We start from the raw sequence: 19304 nt of genomic DNA on the forward strand, positions 1-19304 counted from the left end.
AGATGCCGCCAGTTCTTTCTCTGGAGATGGATAGCATTTTTCATCACAAGTCCTTCAGAATTGTCTTGGATCATCATATTGCTGAGAACAGTTAAGTTATTCACAATTGTTCATCATACAATATTAATGTTACAGTGTACAATGTTCTCCTGGTTCTGCTCACATCACTTCATCAATTCATGTAAGTCTTTCCAGATTTTTCTGAGAGCATCTTGCTTGTCCTTTCTTATAGCCAATAGTATTCCATCACAATCATATACAACAGCTTGTTCAGCCATTTCCCAGTTGATGGGCATCCCCTCAATTTCCACTTCTTTGCCACCACTAAAAGAGCTGCTATAAATATTTTGTACTCATAGGTCTTTTTCCTTTTTTGTTTTTAATCTCTTTGGGATACAGACCTAGTAGTGGTCTTGCTTGCTCAAAGGGCATGCATGATTTTATAGCCCTTTGGGCATAGTTCCAAATTGCTTTATAGATTCCAACAGTGTATTAGTGTCTCAATATTCCCACATCCCATCCAACATTTGTTATTTGCCTTTTCTTTCATATTAGCCAGTCTGCTAGGTGTGGGGTGGTAGCTGGGAGTTGTTTTAATTTGCAGTCTGCTAAACTTAACAAAAATTATCTACAAACAACTAGTGCAGTGTTGTTACCACCTTGTTAAATTTGATCTTCAGGTAGTCTTTTAAAAAATACCTAAGAGAAAATTGTAGTTTCTTATTCAAGAAACTTTCTTGGTTGGGTTTTTTGCATATTGAAATATTTATGTTGATAATTGTTAAGGCCACATTAAAAATGAAAATCTTAAACAGTTGCCTATGTCTGATGTCTCAATTTTCTTCCTAGCTACTCTGTCCTCAAGCCTTTGCAGTTAGGTGTTAAATGACCCCTAATTGTCACATCATTGGATCAGAGTCTTCTTATTTTCAGTACTCATTTTCCTTGACCTCATTGCATCTCTTGACACTAATTTAACAATTATTTTTCATTGTGAACCTAACAATCATCATTGAAAGCAAGTGTTTCAGTATACAAAAAACAAGAAATAGTATTGTAAAATCTTTCAGTATCTTCTTCTCTTTCTCATTAGGATAATTCATAATTGTAATTGTCAACGAGAAACAGCATATTGTGGTCAGCAGAAAGCTGGCCTCACAGTCAGGAAGACCTAGGTTTAACTTCTGCCGGGGATACTTTATTAGCTGTATGACCTTGGGCAAGTCATTTAACTTCTTGGTCTCCCAGGCAACTTTTTAAAGACGCTTAGTTGTTGAGTGGGTAGTGACCTGCATTGGTAGAGGAAGCTTCCTGATGAAGTCACTGGTCTGGCCTAAAATCATCAGAACCTCATTTCTGAGAATCTTCTCTTTTCTCTGAACTCCTCGAAATATGATGTCTTAAAGTCCAGGATGCATGACCATCTATGTTCTTCTTTGGCCATTAAAAACCCCAGGATGACCTGGTCACTTTCCCAATCATATCATCAGTTAGAACAACAGTTCTCCATGTCGATTCACATTGATGGAATTGTCCGCCCAAAGCAAATGTAAAATGTATCAGATATTCTACTTTTAGGAAAACAGCATCCAGCAAATATCTCTATAACTGTGGGCCTCATCACCATAGGTTTCTGTCTTGCCTCTGAATTAGTTTTGTGATCTGTTGTAGACTCATAATCTTATTTGTCATCTTTTTCTTTTTATCTCAGAATCATACCGTTAGAGCAGGAGGGGACCTTAGAGATCATCTTGCCCAATCCCCTTATTTTACAGATGAGGACAGTGAGTCCCAGAGAAATTAGGTGACTTGGTAAAGGTGACGTATATAATAAGTTGAAGAGATGGGATCCAATCCAGCATTCTTTCTATCGTAGCATACTCTATCATCCACATTTTAGATATTTAGGGAAAAATAGTTCATTTTTTCTCTCTTTTTTAAAAAAGTATTTATTTATTTATTTTAGTTTCCAACATTTGTTTAGATAAGATTTCCAATTTCAAATTTTTCTCCCTCCCCCTCCCCTAGACAGCAGGTAATTTGATATAGGTTTTATATATACATATATAATAACAGTAAACATATTTCTGCATTAGTCATGTTGTAAGAGAAGAATCAGAGCAAAAAGGAAAAACCTCAAAAAAGAAAAAAACAGCACCCAAAACAAAAGAAATAGTATGGTCCACTCAGCATCCATATTCCACAGTTCCTTTTTTTTTTCTAGATTTGGAGAGCCTTTTCCATCATGAGTCCTTTGGAATGTTCTCGTACCGTTGGATTGGTGAGAAGAATCTAGTCTATCACAGTTGATCAACACATAATGTTGATGATACTTGTATAATGTTCTCCTGGTTCTGCTCATCTCACTCATCATCAGTTCATGCAAGTCCTTCCAGGTTTCTCTGAGCTCTTCCTGCTCATTGTTTCTTACAGCACAATAGTTCATGAATTACATTCATACACCACAACTTGTCCAGCCATTCCCCAATGGATGGGCATCCCCTCAATTTCCAATTCCTTGCCACCACAAAAAGAGCAACTATAAATATTTTTGTACGTGTGGGTAAAATAGTACATTTTTAAGGATGTGGTAAAGTCAAGTCCTTTATTCTCTCAGTGCTCCATAGAAATTACATTTCTGTCGCTGCATAGTTCCCCTTATGGTGAGAGTTCTGGATTTGGACTCAGAGGTGGATGGCTTGATTTCTGACCAAGGTTAGGATTTGAATCCCTGTGCTGACTTTAATTATTAAGTGCTTTTATTGAATAAGTTTAATTCTAAGATGCTCCAAAAATGTTTGACTTAATTTCTCACCATACTACTTACTAGCTCCGTGTGTGTGTGTGTGTGTGTGTGTGTGTGTGTGTGTGTGTGTGTCCTTAGGCTGGGTCTCAATTTTCTCATCTGTAAATTTGGGATAATGATATTTGTGTTACCTGTTTCTCAGGATTTGGTGGGGGGGGGGGAGGTGGTTTGGTAAAATGAGAGAAACTCTATAAAGCATTTTGTAAACCAGGAAGTACTCCACAAATTCCTGCTATAATTATTTTAGAGAAATAAGCACATAAAGAAAAATCATCTTAAAGAAAACATCTTTGAGGTACCACCTCACACCTATCAGATTGGCTGATATGACAGAAAAGGAAAATGAGAAATGTTGGAGGGAATGTGGAAAAATTTGGATACCAATGCACTCTTGGTGAAGTTGTGAACTGATCCAACTATTCTAGGAGAACAATGTGGAACTATGCCCAACCAGCATACCCTTTGACTCAGCAATACCACTGCTAGGTCAGTATCCCAAAAAAGGAAAAGAACCTATATGTACAAAAATTTATATTACAGATCTTTTTTTTTATGGTGGCAAAGAATTGGAGATTGATGGAATTCCCATCAATTGTAGAATGACTGAACAAGCTGTGGTATACGATTGTGATGAAATACTATTTTGCCATTAGAAATAACAAGCAGGAGGGTTCCAGAAAAACCTGGGATGACTCATGTGAACTGATGCTAAGTGAAGTGAGCAGAGCCAGGAGATCTCTGTACACCGTAACAATCTTGTACAGTGATTAGCTGTGAATGATTTAGCTGTTCTCAGCAATACAACAATCCAAGACAGTTCTGAAGAACTTATGACGAACAATGCTATCCATCTCCAGAGAAAGAACCGATGGAATCTGAATGCAGATCAAAGCATACTTTTAAAACTTTATTTTTCTTGTTTTTTTTTTTTGAGGAGATGTGGTCTGTGTTCTCTTTTGTAACATGGCTAATATATAAATATGTTTTGCATGACTGCACATGTACAGTCTATAGCAAACTGCTTGCTTTCTCAAGGAGGGGGAGGGGAGGAAGGAAGAGAGAATTTGAGACTCAAAAATTATAAAAAATGAATGTTAAAAATTGTTTGGATGTGTAATTGAGAAAAAATAAGACAAAAAATACTTTAAAAAGAAAAATACTTTTAAAGAAATAAGTACATGATGACTGGCCAAGCCCCATGGTGTGTTAACCTCTTGAGGATCACCTTGAATTCTGAAGTAACCTATTGGCTTTTCTCACATTGAATAGCAAGTAAGGATTTGAACTCTGAGTATATTTACCACATAGATAATAGAACACCTAAACATCTGGTTACCAATAGAATTAACTTGCGTTTGTATGGTACCTTAAGGTGACAAAATGCTTCCTTTATAACAATCCTATGATATAGGTAGTGCAACTATTCCCATTCTAGATATAAGGGAACATAGTCACTCAGGTCAGTGCAGGATTTAGGATTTGAGCCCATGTCTGCTTAAGAGGAATCATGGTGTAATGAACAAAATGCTGTACTTGGAATCAGGAAGACCGGGGTTCAAATTCTGCTTCAGACATTTACTAGCTATGGGATGCTGGACAAGTGATAATTTCTTTGAAACTCACTTTCCTCATCTCTAAAATGAGGGGATTGGATAAGATGACCTCTAATGTCCTTTCTAGTTCTAAGTCTGTGATTCTATGAGAGTAGTGAGGTAATCCAGTGGTTAAAGTGCTAGTCTTTTTTTTTTTTTTGGTGAGGCAATTGGGGTTAAGTAACTTGCCCAGGGTCACACAGCTAGTAAGTATTAAGTGTCTGAGGCCAGATTTGAACTCAGGTCCTCCTGAATCCAGGGCTGGTGCTCTATCCATTGTGCCACCTAGCTGCCCCTCCAAATAGAGTGCTAGTCTTGTGGGGAAAAAAAGACCTGAGTTCAAATGCTGCCTCAAACAGTTACAACCTGTATGATTCTGGTCAAGCTATATAACTCCTGTCTGCTCCAGTTTCCTGATCTGCAAAATGCAAATAATAATAGCACTTACCTCCCAGGGTGCTATGAAAATCAAATGAGAAATTTGTAAAGTGCCCTTTAAACCTTAAATCAATATTTAAGCTTAGTTTCTGTCTTAGTTTCCTCATCTGTAAATTGGGGATAATAACAGTGCCTACCTCCCAGGGTGAGGATCCAGTGAGATTATATTTGTAAAGTGCACTGCAAACTTAAAGCGTTCTATAAATGCTAGTATAGATTATTGCAATTGTGAATTTCTTGGGGTCTCAGTTTCTCTGTCTATAAAATGAGGGGCTTAGAGCTAAGGCCTTCTCAGATTATTTTAGGGTTGTCAATCTATTACTCTATGATTCTTTGATCTTGATGCTAGGGTTCACTATAGATTCTACCTCCTACCTGACATTAAAGAAACAATGATATCCCAAAAGAGAATACATTGGCAGAGTTTGTATTGTTTACATCAGAAAGAAATAAAATACAGTGTTTACTAAGTCAAACCAAACAAATGCCAAGTAAATTCATTCCTTCTCCTCCTCTTCCTTCTCCTTTTCTTCTCCTCCTCCTCCTCTCTTTCTAAAAATCATACTGCATTTTATTCCTATTGACCCTCTGCTCATATCCCATTCCCCATACCAACCCCTTTTCTTTTTTTCTCTTTTTGTTTTTCTTGATTATAGATCCAAATGAAGAACAGAGTCTGGGCTCTAATAACATTGCTGAGCTAAGTCCAGGAGCAATAGATTCCTGTCGCAGTGAGTACCATGCAGCCTTTAACAGCATGATGATGGAGCGGATGACAACAGATATCAATGCCCTGAAGCGACAATATTCCAGAATTAAAAAGAAGCAGCAGCAGCAGGTTCACCAGGTGTATATCCGGGCAGGTAATGTGAAGTTTTGCTTGAATTAGTTTTCCATGATCCAAACCTCTGTGAATAAGTGAAGCAAAGAGCCCTTGGTCATCTGTGCAATGGCAGTACAGCTGCTATAGCCCTGTGGAACCAACCACATGTTGAGCTACATCCCTTTTGTCTTGTTTTATCAGGCTCCAAAGAAGAAAAAGATCTTGGGGTCCTGTTAAATTCCGAGGACCACTCAACCAATGGTATTTAAACATGCCTTTGATCACTGGGCTTATGGAGATGGGTTTGCTGTTGATTCTGTTAAGTGTAAATCTATTCCATCCTTGGATTTGAGACTTTTTTTGTCCTTTGTTTTTTAGGTGTATTGCCTGTGAAAATAAAATTTAATGAAATCAGCATTTGTAAATCAAATCACACACCAGTCATTTATATAACAAACTCACTACTAACCTTTCCACCAAACTTGAACTCTTTAAAAATACATAGCATGACCATGAGAAAGTAAAATGCTGTGGAGTCCAGTGAGCTCTCTTGATTACAGAGTGGTGCTGTGGATATCAAAGTCATGGATTTATAGATTCCGCGACTTCAGTTTGCTTTTCTCCCACCCTTCTTGATCACATGGGAAACTGGGTTGAGAGAGAACAGGCAGTTCAGCCCCAAACCATCATCACTGCTGGAAAAACCATTCAAAGACATGCCCTGGGGCAACTATGTGGCAGTGGATAGAGCACTGGCCCTGGATTCAGAAGGACCTGAGTTCAAATCTGACCTCAGGTGCTTGACACTTATTAGCTGTGTGACCCTGGGCAAGTCACTTAACCCCAATTGCCTCACCAAAAAAAAAAAAAAAAAAAAAGACATGTGCCCTAAGTGATGTTAGGTTAGTAGTATCTTGGTATACAAAGACTGACATACTTTTAATGCAATTTTGTGAGACTCTTTTCCAAGGATTGTTAAATGTTTTTTGATTTTCCATAATCCCAATCATCAATATGGTTGAAGGCTTCATAAATGCTGCTAGGTATTAGGTTGATTCTGGTAAAATAGCCTAATGGAAATGACATCTTCTTGAAACCAAACCAAGATATGCCTTTATTATATTCTTTAGAGACCTGTGGCTGATATTGAACAGAAACAGAATTTTTGTTGCTTAAAGTAGCAGAATGATGAGAAACAGCATGAAAGGATAGACTCAATTTTAAATCATCAGCAAGTAAAAAAGCAGAGTGCTTGGGTTTATGGGATATTGCTGTTAGTTAATAAATAGCCCATTGGCTTATGCTCTGGATCCTAGGAAATTAAGTACCTTCATGGATTTAGAGATGGAAGGGACCTTCAGATAAGCGGGTCTTATTTTATAGAAAGCTGGTTTGTTCCAAGAGATACAGGTACTAAGTAGGAAAGGAAAGATTAGAACAGAAGTCCTTTAATTCCAAATTCAGCATTTTCTTCTTTGTATCACATTTAGAAACAGATCTCACCGAGGCAGTTAGTACAACCTGTGTTTGGATTAACCCAGCAGAACTGGGACAAGGGACTGGATGTTCATAATCACCTTGGCCCTTCTGTTTCCATTGCCTTATCAGGATACTTGCCGTTGTCATATCAGGGAGAGGTGATGCTGTTACAGCCAGTACCTTTCCTCTTGTCCATCCTCATGTCCATCCTTCATTACCAGATGTTTGCAGACACATGGTGTTTGCCTCCTTTGCTTATTTCAGCTTGCTGCTACCACCATGGGGAGACTGAAGGGGATATGTGTAGCAGAAAGGGATGGGTTGATGGCAGCAGGAGACACATGTGGAATGAGGGCCAAAAAGAAGAAGAGGAAGAAGTATGAATGACTAACCTTGGCTAGGATTGGGGAGGATGGTTAACTGGGATTACATAGAATTTTCAGTACATTTCCATAACTTTTCTTATCCCTCTGGCTCTTATGTCAAGGAAAAATAGTATTTATGTTTCCTTTCTCTTAAAATTCTGGCAGCTCTTATCCCATTATCGTCACAGTTTCTTGTCTTGTTACCTTAAAAAAAATCCGAACAACAAAGCTCCCAGTTTCTAGGTACTCTGCCATTTAGGAGGTTGCTTGTAAAGAAAGGATTCCTATGCCAAAGGATGAACTTCAGGGGGTAGCTTGTGATCAGTAAATGAAGAGTTGGAAGCTTTGATGCCTTGTCCCATTAAAGGGGGCAAGATGGTAGAGTATAAAGAGCACTGAATTTGAAGTGAGAAGTCTGGCTTTGAATCCTGCCTCCATCACTGTCTGTGTATCTTTGGGCAGGTCATTCATCCTCACTTGGCTTCAGTTTTGTCAGTAAAATGGGGTTGAATTAAGTGGCCTCTAAGGTTATCTCCAGCCCTAAACCTATGATCCTATGGAAAGCCTGGGCATGAGCAATGGAAAGGAGATGATTCCATCCATGGCGTATATGGAATTCAGCTTTTAATAAATCTGCTAGCTATTGCATTGATTCTAGTTGAATAGCCTAATGATTTTGCTCTCAGCCACGTTATTTTGCTCCAAGTAGAGGGACGGTTGGGCTCTCACACAAGGTTTGTTTGGTGGTGGATAACAAACCCCTCTGAGATGAAGATGTTTCCCTGTGCTTTTACAATATTTCACATGCACTTTTAACATTTCTTCCAGATAAAGGGCTAGTGACCAGTCTCCTCCCATCTCAGGTAAATCATTCTCCCGTTATAAACCACCTTCTTTTGGGGAAGAAAATGAAAACAACCAACAGAGCTGCTAAAAATGCGGTCATCCATATTCCTGGTCACACAGGAGGCAAACTGTCTCCCGTTCCCCACGAAGACCTTAAGACCAAGCTCAACTCTCCTTGGCGTACCCACATCCGTGTTCACAGAAAGAACATAAGCAGGACCAAGAGCCAGCTGGGCTGCGGGGACACCATTGGGCTGATTGAAGAGCAGAACGAAGGCTGTAAGACCACCAGCCTGGCAACAGCAGAGGATCCGCCCCACGCCAGCGCAGGGAAGGCTGGGAAAGATGGCAGCAGCTCTGAAGACAGCACAAGTAGGACAATTGATGGACAGTCTCCCGAGCCTGTGTTTAGAGATGCCGATGCAAATGTGGCAGAGGTCCATCTGAAGCTAGAAGCCTTGGAACTTAATGAAAGGAGGGCCATTGAAACAGAACCCAGGGCGAACCAGCATGGACTTGAGCCCCAGATACCCATCAAGCCTACCCAAGCCAGCTATCCAAAAGCACCCATCTTTAGCCCCTTCCCCAGCGTCAAGCCGCTTCGCAAATCAACCGCGGCCAGGAATTTGGGACTATATGGCCCAACAGAAAGAACGCCAACTGTCCACTTCCCCCAGATGAGCAGAAGCTTTAACAAATCTTCTAGCGGCAACAGCGGTACTAAGAAGCGATGACATCCTATTAGCACCGTATAGTCTGGTCAGTCCTTTTTTATAGTGTTGTGGGTGTTCAGTCTCACAATCTCCAAAAGAGTTTTTATTTTCCAGATTAAAGAAAAAAGCAAAAGGATGAGCAAAGAAGAATGCCGAAACCAGCATTTGAGAATTGTGGTTCTCCCAACAGGAGTTAGATAGGAGAGTTGCAATGTGGGATAGCAAGTGACCATATCCACCCAGGGAATGAAGAGTAAAGATTTTATGGAACAGTAAACTTGTGCGGTTTTTGTGTCAAGTATATTTCTGCTTTTTTCATCGTGAACTATTTAAAAGGCTTATCTTTCTCCAGACTGTTAACCCTTGCTCCTTCTTCCTATGTCGTGGGCCTCTAGGGTCCCGGTGACCGCTCCCCAAATCTCCAGTTTGTGTATTTTATCAGCATTCACACACAGGTACACGTTTGCTTGCTGTGACAAGAACTGTGGAATATAAGATTTCACATCAGTTTCACCAGCTTCCTGATTTTCCCCTGTGTGTATGTATGTATGTGTGTGTGTGGGTGTATATATGTGTGTGTGTGTACATATTTGTGTATGAAGGCATGTTTTTGCTATGGTAGTTTATTTTAGCTGGTAACAAATTTCCATTTTATCCTTATGCTAAAAGGCTGGGGAGGAAATCGAGGAAGTCTTTCTGTAACTTTGTATTTTTGCCTAGTTACCTACCTGAACACAAAACAGTTTCATTTGTGGAAACCCAGTGTCTGGCTCACGATGACACTCGTAACTTCTGATGCACAGAACACAGCTGGGTCATGTGTTAATAGCAGTTGGAGTCTATGCTTTCTTCCCACTGAACAATTCCCAAGTTCGCTCCATTTGATTTGCTGTAAGTTCCTTCCAAATTATAGGTGTACTTTGGTATTCATGACTCAATAGTTGGTGATTTAGTTTGTTAAGACATTCTTGGCATGCTACAAGAGTGTACAGAAAACATAATGGACCTTGCACCCATCTTCAAAAGCCAAGACAAACGTAGCTATGGATAAATTAGTTATTTGACACCCGGGCTCTTGTGGAGAGAACACTGTTTGTTACTGGAATGTGGCCTTGTTTCAGAGGAGGGAGACCGTACTTCATCTTTGCCTTGTTCATTCGTCATCAGGGCCCGCTGTAATCAAGACTACCACCATTATTTCCACTTTACAGATGGAAACTGAGCCCCACTCACACAAAGCAGAATGCCAGTGAGTCAAGATAAACACCCCCTGCTGATCATTTTGACTTAGACCTGTCTCCTTCAGTGATAAGCAGGTACAGTGGCCGCAACAATGTCAACACTGACACTGAAAGGCCATTTGCCAGGACTGTGTAAGTGACTCCAGGGCCTGTGGGGTTGGTTTCTCCTGCCAAATGGTGTAGAGTCCTACCACGGAGTGCCAGGGAACCAACTCAGATTTTCTGAGCCTTAAAAGGGAGCTCATTCTTCATGCAGCTGTCTTCTGGCTGAACAAGAGGTTTCATTTCCCCCTCAAGCCCTTAAAGGGAACAGATTGAGCCTCTTTCAGCTTAGTCTGCAAAAACCAGGCGGAGGTTGTTTTAGAAATGCAAGAAGCATGAATTCCATTGCGCTTGTGTTGCTGATGCCGAAACTAAATTTTTATAATGGTCCTTTTAGGATGAAAAGGATGTGATTTGTGTGTGGGTTAAGTGAAGATTAAAAATGATGCATACAATGAAGGAAAGAGAACACTGTCATTTTTTTCTTCCTCTTTTTTGCCCCTCTCCCAAGAATTAAAAATGGAAAAATATGACGAATAATTCATCGCAGCTTTTATCCTGAGTTTCATGACATCCAAAGGCAACGTTTCAGGAAAAAGAGTGGAAGCACACTTGGGATAACCTCTCCTATGTCCCATCCCCTACCCCCCAAAGAGATCACTTTTTCCCAAGTGAGATTTTGGAATTTTTCCTCCATTAGTAAGATTTTAAGAATAAGAACGGTACCACCTAAACTTTTTTTGGGGTGGGGTGTGGCAATGAAGGTTAAGTAACTTGCCCAGGGTCACACAGCTAGTCAAGTGTTTGAGGCCAGATTTGAACTCAGGCCCTCCTGAATCCAGAGCTGGTTCTTTAGCCACTGTACCACCTAGCGGCCCCAGTCTTCCTAGTTCTTAAGAAGGAAGCCCTCATTTCAATGCCTCATTCACTGTAACAATTCCTACGAATCAAGACAACCCAGACTATAAAAAAAATTCAGGCCCAGGTATTAAAATTTTTTTTTTAGAGTTGACAGATTCTTCTTAAAGAAGACTCTTGTACTAGCCAAACTCTCATTCAACCCAAAAGGCATTTATTAAGGGCCTACGATATGCAAGGCTCTGTGAAAAGACTGGCCTAAAACTGTATCCCAGGTAATTAAAACTGTGAATCAATTAGATTAGGCACCTTTTCCTGCTTTATAGAATAAAACAAGTCTGTGTAGAATTATATAGTATGTAGAAAGGCTCATTCTTAGTCACTGTCACCTTTTTACCCACTGAGAGTGGTATGCAGGTCCCAGGAGTAATTAAAGGACTCTTTACTGCCAGCTTTATTGATACTGTATTGTCAAACATTTCCCTTGGGAGAGGATACATTTAGATGTTTCTGTACCTCCTTCTTCCTCTTATATCGGTCTTTGAAATACCTGAATCTAATTGTGCATGTTCACATCACATTGCTTCCAACCTTCTTCCCCTTTTTATGGAAAGCTATATGTATCACAAAAGTGTGTGCACGATCCTTCTCTCCATGCCATATAGATAGATCGATGCCCTTTCATAAGTCTGAACAGACAGAGAGAAGCTCATGTCCTTTCCTCCTATTCACCCAGGCTCAGAAAGCACCGTAAGAAGCAGTTGCTTGCTTCCCTGGCCCAAATAAAGCATTGGACAAATACGGGTCTCTGGTTTGCCCATTGTCTTGTCAAGAGATGGATTCTAATGGCAATGTAAAGCACTTTCTTTTTAACTTGGGGAGCAGAGTTGGGGGGGGGGAATCTTTAAGGGACAGGATTTTGCATTTAGCCCCAATTAGGATGGTGATAGAAAGATCTCAATGAAGGGGGAGTAGCTGAACTAAACATGATTTGGAGTTGTGGGACACAGAGGAGCATGGGAACTAGACTTTTCCTTTTGGGGTGTGTGTGTGTGTGTGTGTGTGTGTGTGTGTAATTGAGATGCTCCTTTTGAAAGTTTATATTATATTGAATGCCTTCTGCATGACAAGTAATCCGGATGAAAGTTGGAATTGGCAGGTGGGTGAATGGAAAGAAGGGAGGAGGGAAAAGATAGATTGAATGTCATTTTAGAAATGATCTGAAGTTTTCATAGTGTACAATCCACCTATTTAAAGTCTGTGCTTTTTACTGTGCATCTCACTGGGATATTTTGTGACTGATATTTTCTTGTCTTTTGTCAGGCCTTTGTGGAAAAAAAACTTTTTCCTGTTTAAATATTTAAAGAATGATTATGATGAATAAAACTGTGAATTTTTGATTGTACCAAGTCGTGGTATTTTATCCAGTTCTATTTCTGAAAAGGGCAAAGGTTAGAACCTGATCTAGGTTACCCACGTACTCTCTAGAGGTCTCTATTAACCTTTTTTTTGTTTTTGCGGGGCAGTGAGGGTTAAGTGACTTGCTCAGGGTCACACAGCTAGTGTGAAGTGTCTGAGGAGAGATTTGAACTCAGGTCCTCCTGAATCCAGGGCCAGTACTTTATCTACTGCGCCACCTAGCTACCCTATTAACCTTTTAAAATTAAAAAAATGTTCCCCAAATTAGAGTCAACTTATGCAACAATTTATATAGGCAGCTGGGAACCCTTTCTATACTAGATTACAGTATCAAAGAAACTGACCAAAAGGTATAAGGATGTGTCTAAGAACCAAAGCTAGGGTGATCTCCCCTAGTTTCCTGTCCCCTAGTTGGGCAATCTCTCCTGTCCAACTGCCCAAGAATTAGGTGGGATGACCTGTACACTGACTCTACTTGTCCTCTATGATATATAGTAATGGGAACCCAAGATGGAAGACACCCAGTACCAACACAAAAATGGTGGTATGTGTTCCCATAAACAGAGGACAGATAACATTTGCCTCAAATATCAGGATATTTTATATCAAAATTAGTCTATCACTAAATTGCCTAAAACTACTTCAATTCTGTGCTTCACTGGACCTTATTGTTGACTGGTGTATGAGACACTGAAATAAGATAAGGGGGAGTGGTTGAATTCACGACTTTTCTGGAGGACTTTATAAAGTCAATTCTTCTCATTGACCTGGGATGATTTGGATGCTGTACTTCTTGAAAAGTCAGGAAGATAACTTTCTTAGGGAACTTTCTAATTCCATGTTCTCAGTGTCATTGTTCGTATTTGTCAAGTCCTATTATAAGATGATGCCCTACTATTATGGGTATTATGCATTAGCAGTAATTTGTTTCTTTTCTGACTCTAAGTTTCAGGTGATAAGAAAGAAAATTTGGGGAGGCAATTAAATTATACCTTTAGCTAACAACACTCTCTTGGTTTCAGCCAATGGCAGAATTTTAAGTTCCAAGATCCTTGTGAAAATTTTGTAAAACCTGTTGTTACTGCTAAATGCTATGCATTGCTTATTTATAATGTTAATTCTTTATAACTCATTGACCCTATAACGTTATTTCACCTAATGTATCCCCAAACAAACAATGACCAATTATATTTGGGATATGCTTACATTTCTTCAGTTTGAGTACTCCCCTCTTATTACCACAGAGAAAGAATTGTCTGTTTTTGTCTTTTTTTTTTTTGTAGGGCAATGGGGGTTAAGTGACTTGCCCAGGGTCACACAGCTAGTAAGTGTCAAGTGTCTGAGGCCGGATTTGAACTCAGGTACTCCTGAATCCAGGGCCGGTGCTTTATCCACTGTGCCACTTAGCTGCCCCCTGTTTTTGTCTTTAAAAAAAAAAAATCCTAGGGGCAGCTAGATGGCGCAGTGGTTAAAGCACTGGCCCTGGATTCAGGAGTACCTGAGTTCAAGTCCGGCCTCAGACACTTGACACTTACTAGCTGTGTGACCCTGGGCAAGTCACTTAACCCCCGTTGCCTAAAAAAAAAAAAAAAAAAATCCTTGCAAGGCAACAGTAAGAGATTTCCATGGTCCTGGCCGAAACTTTATACCAAAAATGAAAGATCTGGTCAACAAACATCATCTACGGGATGGAGTTGTCTATCTCTGAGAATTGTGTCACTTGCTAGCCTACTCCAAGAAGGAAGGGTTTCTTATTCCTTCTCTTCTGGCCTCCACTCTTGGAATGTGGAATTATTCAGTAACTTCTTTCTCTCAGCAGACATGACCTACTCTCTAATTACTGCCCTTGACTTTACCTCTTCAAAGGGATATATCTGAGCATGTGTGAAGGAAAACAAAGGAATGAAGAGTTGGGCTCAGTGTGACAGCCTACCCCTCACTAGACCCCCCCACCCCCCCAAAAAAAACACTGAAAGGAAACCTTCGATTTGTGTTTTACCCAGTTTGGGGAAGTTCATAGAAATATAAATGATATATAAACATATAAAAATATCAATATGATGCCCTCTCATATAGTCCTCTGCCAGGGAGGAAAAACCCATTTCCTACCAACAAATTTAGATAAAGAAGATCCTTGTTCTCTGTACTCTTCTCCCTCTTTGCATAGAGTGCCAGAGAAGTTATGATCGATCACATCTTCAGCTGAGTTGGCATTAGTACTAATTAGAACAAATGGAAACATCACCAAGAAGATGGATTCAGGTTTTGGATACTCGACACTTTCTCAACTTCCCCTTAGTTTCACCTCCCCTCTAATTGGAAGAAGGCTGGAGGATGGAGCATCAAACTCCTCCCAAAGCATCCCTTTATAAAGGCTCACAACCTTCCTATTAACTCCATTTTCCATCAGCTGTTCTGTTAGACTTCGGGAACCTCATGCCGCTTGGTTCCCCACCCCATTTTCAGCTCTCTTTTGTGTGCTGTCTTCCTCCGTTAGGACTCCTGGCACTTAGTAGGCACTTAATAAATGTTTATTGAATTGAATTGAACTTTTAAAGACCAGGATAATTTTGGATTTAATATACACTCTCTCAGACAGCTAACTAGTGGTAGGTATCATTGAAGATGGGAATGGCTGCTGTGCATAGAGCTCCGTCAGGTTCCAAGATGACTCCCTGGCTCAAAACCTCCAGCCTCTCCTATCCCCTAGTCTCTTGATTTCAACTTTGAGTTGCCTCGTAATAGGCCAGAAAGGGTGAAAGAAAGCAGCATCAGCTGAGCCCCATATCTATTCAGACAACTTGCCTGTGGTCTTCATTCAGCCTCTTTCCGTTTTCTCTTTTCCTTGAATTTCCCAGCCATTGAATTCAGGTGCACATTATCGACTTGCACAATTGATTTTCCTTCAGGTGTGGGGAAAGAACTTTTGCATCTTTTACAACCTCATGGTGCCAGGCATTGAGAACTCTCCCCATCAGAGGAAATTTATTGCTAAGGTTTCAAGGCAAGTATCAGAATGTTGAATCCACTCAATTCTTTCACTTTTGTGATTCGCTGAGCAATATTACTGCAATACCTTCCTCCCATCTGGAGCAGGAAGTGACTGGCTTGGCAAAGGATGGAGCAGGTGTGCTTGTCACCGATGGGGAGGGGAAGGTTGTGGTGACTTCTGGAAGTTTGGGTCCTTCGGTCTGTGTCCCCAAGTCATCCGCCCCTTCAGGTCCCTCTCTCCCAATAGACCAGAGTCCTTTGGCTTTCTGGATGAAGTGGTCTTTTTAGATTCACGGTACTAATTTAAAAGGGGGAGTGCTCAAATTCACTTGTCCGTATTATTTCCTACGGTTAGTAGCAATTGTTCTCTAAATCAGTGACATTTGTGCTAATCTACCCACTACACCAGAGAGGGAAGAAGAGTTCTTGCAGAAAATTTATGAATCCTAATGGGGTCTATTGATTTTCTTTACAACCAGCAGAGGTCTCAAGAGAGCTGAAGATGAGGCTGCTGCATTTCAAATTGGGTCTCCATTAGCTGTCTGAGGAATGCTCAGACAAGCTGGTGGGAAAGGTGGAGTGCCAGCTCCCTGATGGTTTATGGGAGTTACCACACCACCGTATAGAGATGGCAGTGCCCAGAGGAGGTAGTAGCCTCCTTGCCCTACACCCTGACCCTCAGTGGCTTCTCAGTTTTCTTTTAATGGAGAAGAGGTCCTAATTCTGATGCCTGGTCAGTGCTGTTTCAATTGTCTAGTTCTGGGGCAATGATTGACAAGGTTAGCATGTACATTAAAAAACCTCCACTGAGAATGCAGAAATTTGTTATCTATACAAACTTGGGTTCCACCAAAAACTACTCCATTTGGATAGAGATAAGCATCATCTATGAAATCAGATTTTTGGAAATAGGGAGAAATCTCAGTGGTATAGGAATGGAAAGGGAAAAAAAGGAAAGCAATATAATTCCTTGGTAAGCAGGAAAATAAAGGATTGTTTTTTGGTTGTGTCTGATTCTTTGTGACTCCATTTGGGGGTTTTCTTGGCAAAGATACTGGAGTGGTTTGCCACTTCTTCAGCTTATTTTACAGTTGAGGAAACTGAGGCAAATAGGGTTAAGTGACTAGCTCATGGTCACACAGCTAGTAAGTGTCTGAGGTCAGATTTGAACTCATGAATCTGAGTCTTTCTGATTCCAAGCCAAGGGCTCTATCCATTGCACCACCTAGCTGTCCCCAAAGGATTATTAGGAACTAGAGAATCCTGAGTTCTTTGATCTTGACAGATAGCTTGACGGAGGCCAAGGGGCATGGCCTTAAGGCATATTCTTTAGGAGATTTCTTAGCTTTCCAAACTAGAGGACTTTTCTCCCATCCTGATCATTCCTGATTTCTCTGACCTCTTCTTACCTGGTGTTCACTTTCTCCTCCCGGATATTCGCTCCTTTTGTGACTGTGAGAAATCGCATTCCAAAAAACAAAACAAAACAACCAACCCCTCCCCCCCACCCCCCCAAAAAACAACTGGAACTCCATGTTGGGGATGTGTCAAAGGCTCGTTTTATTTTCATTCTTGTGAGAATGGGCTGCCCCCTAGCGGGGCAAACCAACTGTGTAGGCTAGAAGGCCTGTCTTTTATCTTCTTCCCATACTTAATGGAGATTGGCCCTCCCTCTAGCTAGTCAATCAAACACAGCATCCCTGCCCCTCCACATTGATTCTTCTCATGGGAACCTTCCATGAGAGGCCCTCTATTTGAATTACACCCCCCCCCCATTTGTGGATGTTAGCATATGAGTACCTGCTTCTATTCTAATCTACTCTCCCAGATGAACCTGAGTCCACTTCCCAGATATTAAATCACCTGTAATTGTTCCCCCAGACAGATCCAATCAACTTTGAGGGGAGCCCGCTTTTCCTCACAGTGAGTTTTAAAATTCTTTTTAGAATTTTATTTTCCCAAATTACATGTAAATACAAATTTTGACATAAAATTTTTTTTTTAACTTCGTGTTCCAAATTCTCTTCCCCCGCCCAAGACCTCAAGCAATTCAGTATAGCTATACATGAGCAGTCATGAAAAACATTTCTAAATTATCCAGGTTGTGAAAGAAAACAGACAAAAACAAGACTTCAGATAAAGGAACTAACAAAAAAATGCTTCAGTCTGTATTCAGACACCATCGGGTCTCTCTCTGTACGTGGATTGCATTTTTCATAAGACCTTCAGAGTTGTCTTGGATCATTGCATTGCTGAAAATAACCAAGTCATTCACAGATCATCTTACAGTATTGCTGTTATTTTGTATACAGTACATTTCACATTGTATCAGCTCATGTAGGTCTTTCCAGGTTTTTCTGATAGCCTCCTGCTCATCATTTTTTAATAGTAAATTACATTTATATAGTACTTTATAGAGAGATTTCCTTAAAATTAACCCATGAGGTTGATTCTTGCAACAACAGTAATAGATAACATTTATATAGTATCTTATACCTGACAAAGAATTTTCTTCCTTTGGTGACGTTGCTAATGCTTGCTTGTGGTTCTCCTACCTGTTTGATGATGCCTTCTTTGCCTCCTTTGCTGGTTCTTCATCCATCTCAGTGCCTTCACAACTGTTTTGTCCCCCAGGTCTCTGTCCTGGATCTTCTCTTCTTTTTCCTCTGTATTCTCTCACTAAGTGATCTCATTAGCTCCTATGGGATCAATTGTCATTTTTATGTAGATAATGCCCAGACCTATATCTCTAGCCCTACTCTCTCTTCTGAGTTTTTTTTTTTTGGATCACCAACTGCCATTTCAACATTTGAAGTCAATGTCTTGTAGACATCTCAAACATAACATGTCCAAAGATGAATTCATCACATTTTCCCTTCCTCAAAACTTCCTTTTTACTATAGAGGGGAGCTAGGTGGTGCAGTGGGCTGGAGCATTGGGCCTGGAGTTAAGAATACTTGATTTTAAATCTGGCCTCAGACACTGACTAGCTGTGATGCCCTAGGGGAGTCACTTAACCTACCTCTACCTCAGTTTTCTCATCTATAAAATGGGAATGATAATATCACTTGCCTCTGAGGGTTATTTGGAGGATTAAATGAAAATACTTATAAAGCACTTTACCATGATAAATAACTATGTAAATGTTATTAATAAATAATACTATTATTCATTATTATTATTTTATTACCATCCTTCCAGTCACTCAGTTTTGCAGCCTTGGTGTTATTGTTCTTTCATTCACCCCTCTTAGCCAATCTGTTGACAAATTCTTTTTCTACCTTCAAAACTTTTTGTCCCCTTCCTTCTTCTCACGCAACCACCCACCCCACCACAATTTTGATCCCCCCCTCCTCCTTATCTCTCTGTGTCCTCTGTCTCTTTGTCTCTCTGTCTCTGTCTCTGTCTCTGTTTCTCTGTCTCTCTGTCTCTCTGTCTCTGTCTCTTTCTTTCTCCCCCCACCCCCGACTATTGTAATAGCCTTCTAACTAGTCTCCCTGCTTCTAATCTCCCTCCACCACCATCCACCTTCTACTCACCTATCAAGTCGATTTTTCTAAAGTACATCTGACCATGTCACCCCACCTCCTGCTCAAGTTCCTTCAGTGGTTCCCTATTACTTACAGGATTCCGTTGAAGTTCAAGATCATCCCAAACCTGGCCCCTTCCTACCTTTCTAGTCTTCTTGTAC

The 19304-nt window shown here is 40.4% G+C and overlaps 1 protein-coding gene across 1 annotated transcript in view; it reads left to right on the top strand.

Annotated features, from left to right (window-relative positions):
- Nucleotides 1-12608, top strand: part of TBC1D30 (TBC1 domain family member 30) — a 133168-nt gene extending 120560 nt beyond the window's left edge. Inside the window, 2 exon segments of the mRNA XM_043967463.1 lie at nucleotides 5493-5699; nucleotides 8332-12608. Coding sequence (XP_043823398.1) covers nucleotides 5493-5699; nucleotides 8332-9083 — 959 coding nt within the window. The 3' untranslated portion in view covers nucleotides 9084-12608.
- The last annotated feature ends 6696 nt before the right edge of the window (nucleotides 12609-19304 follow it).

This window comes from Dromiciops gliroides, chromosome 5 (assembly GCF_019393635.1).
Source record: "Dromiciops gliroides isolate mDroGli1 chromosome 5, mDroGli1.pri, whole genome shotgun sequence".
Classification (NCBI taxonomy): domain Eukaryota; kingdom Metazoa; phylum Chordata; class Mammalia; order Microbiotheria; family Microbiotheriidae; genus Dromiciops; species Dromiciops gliroides.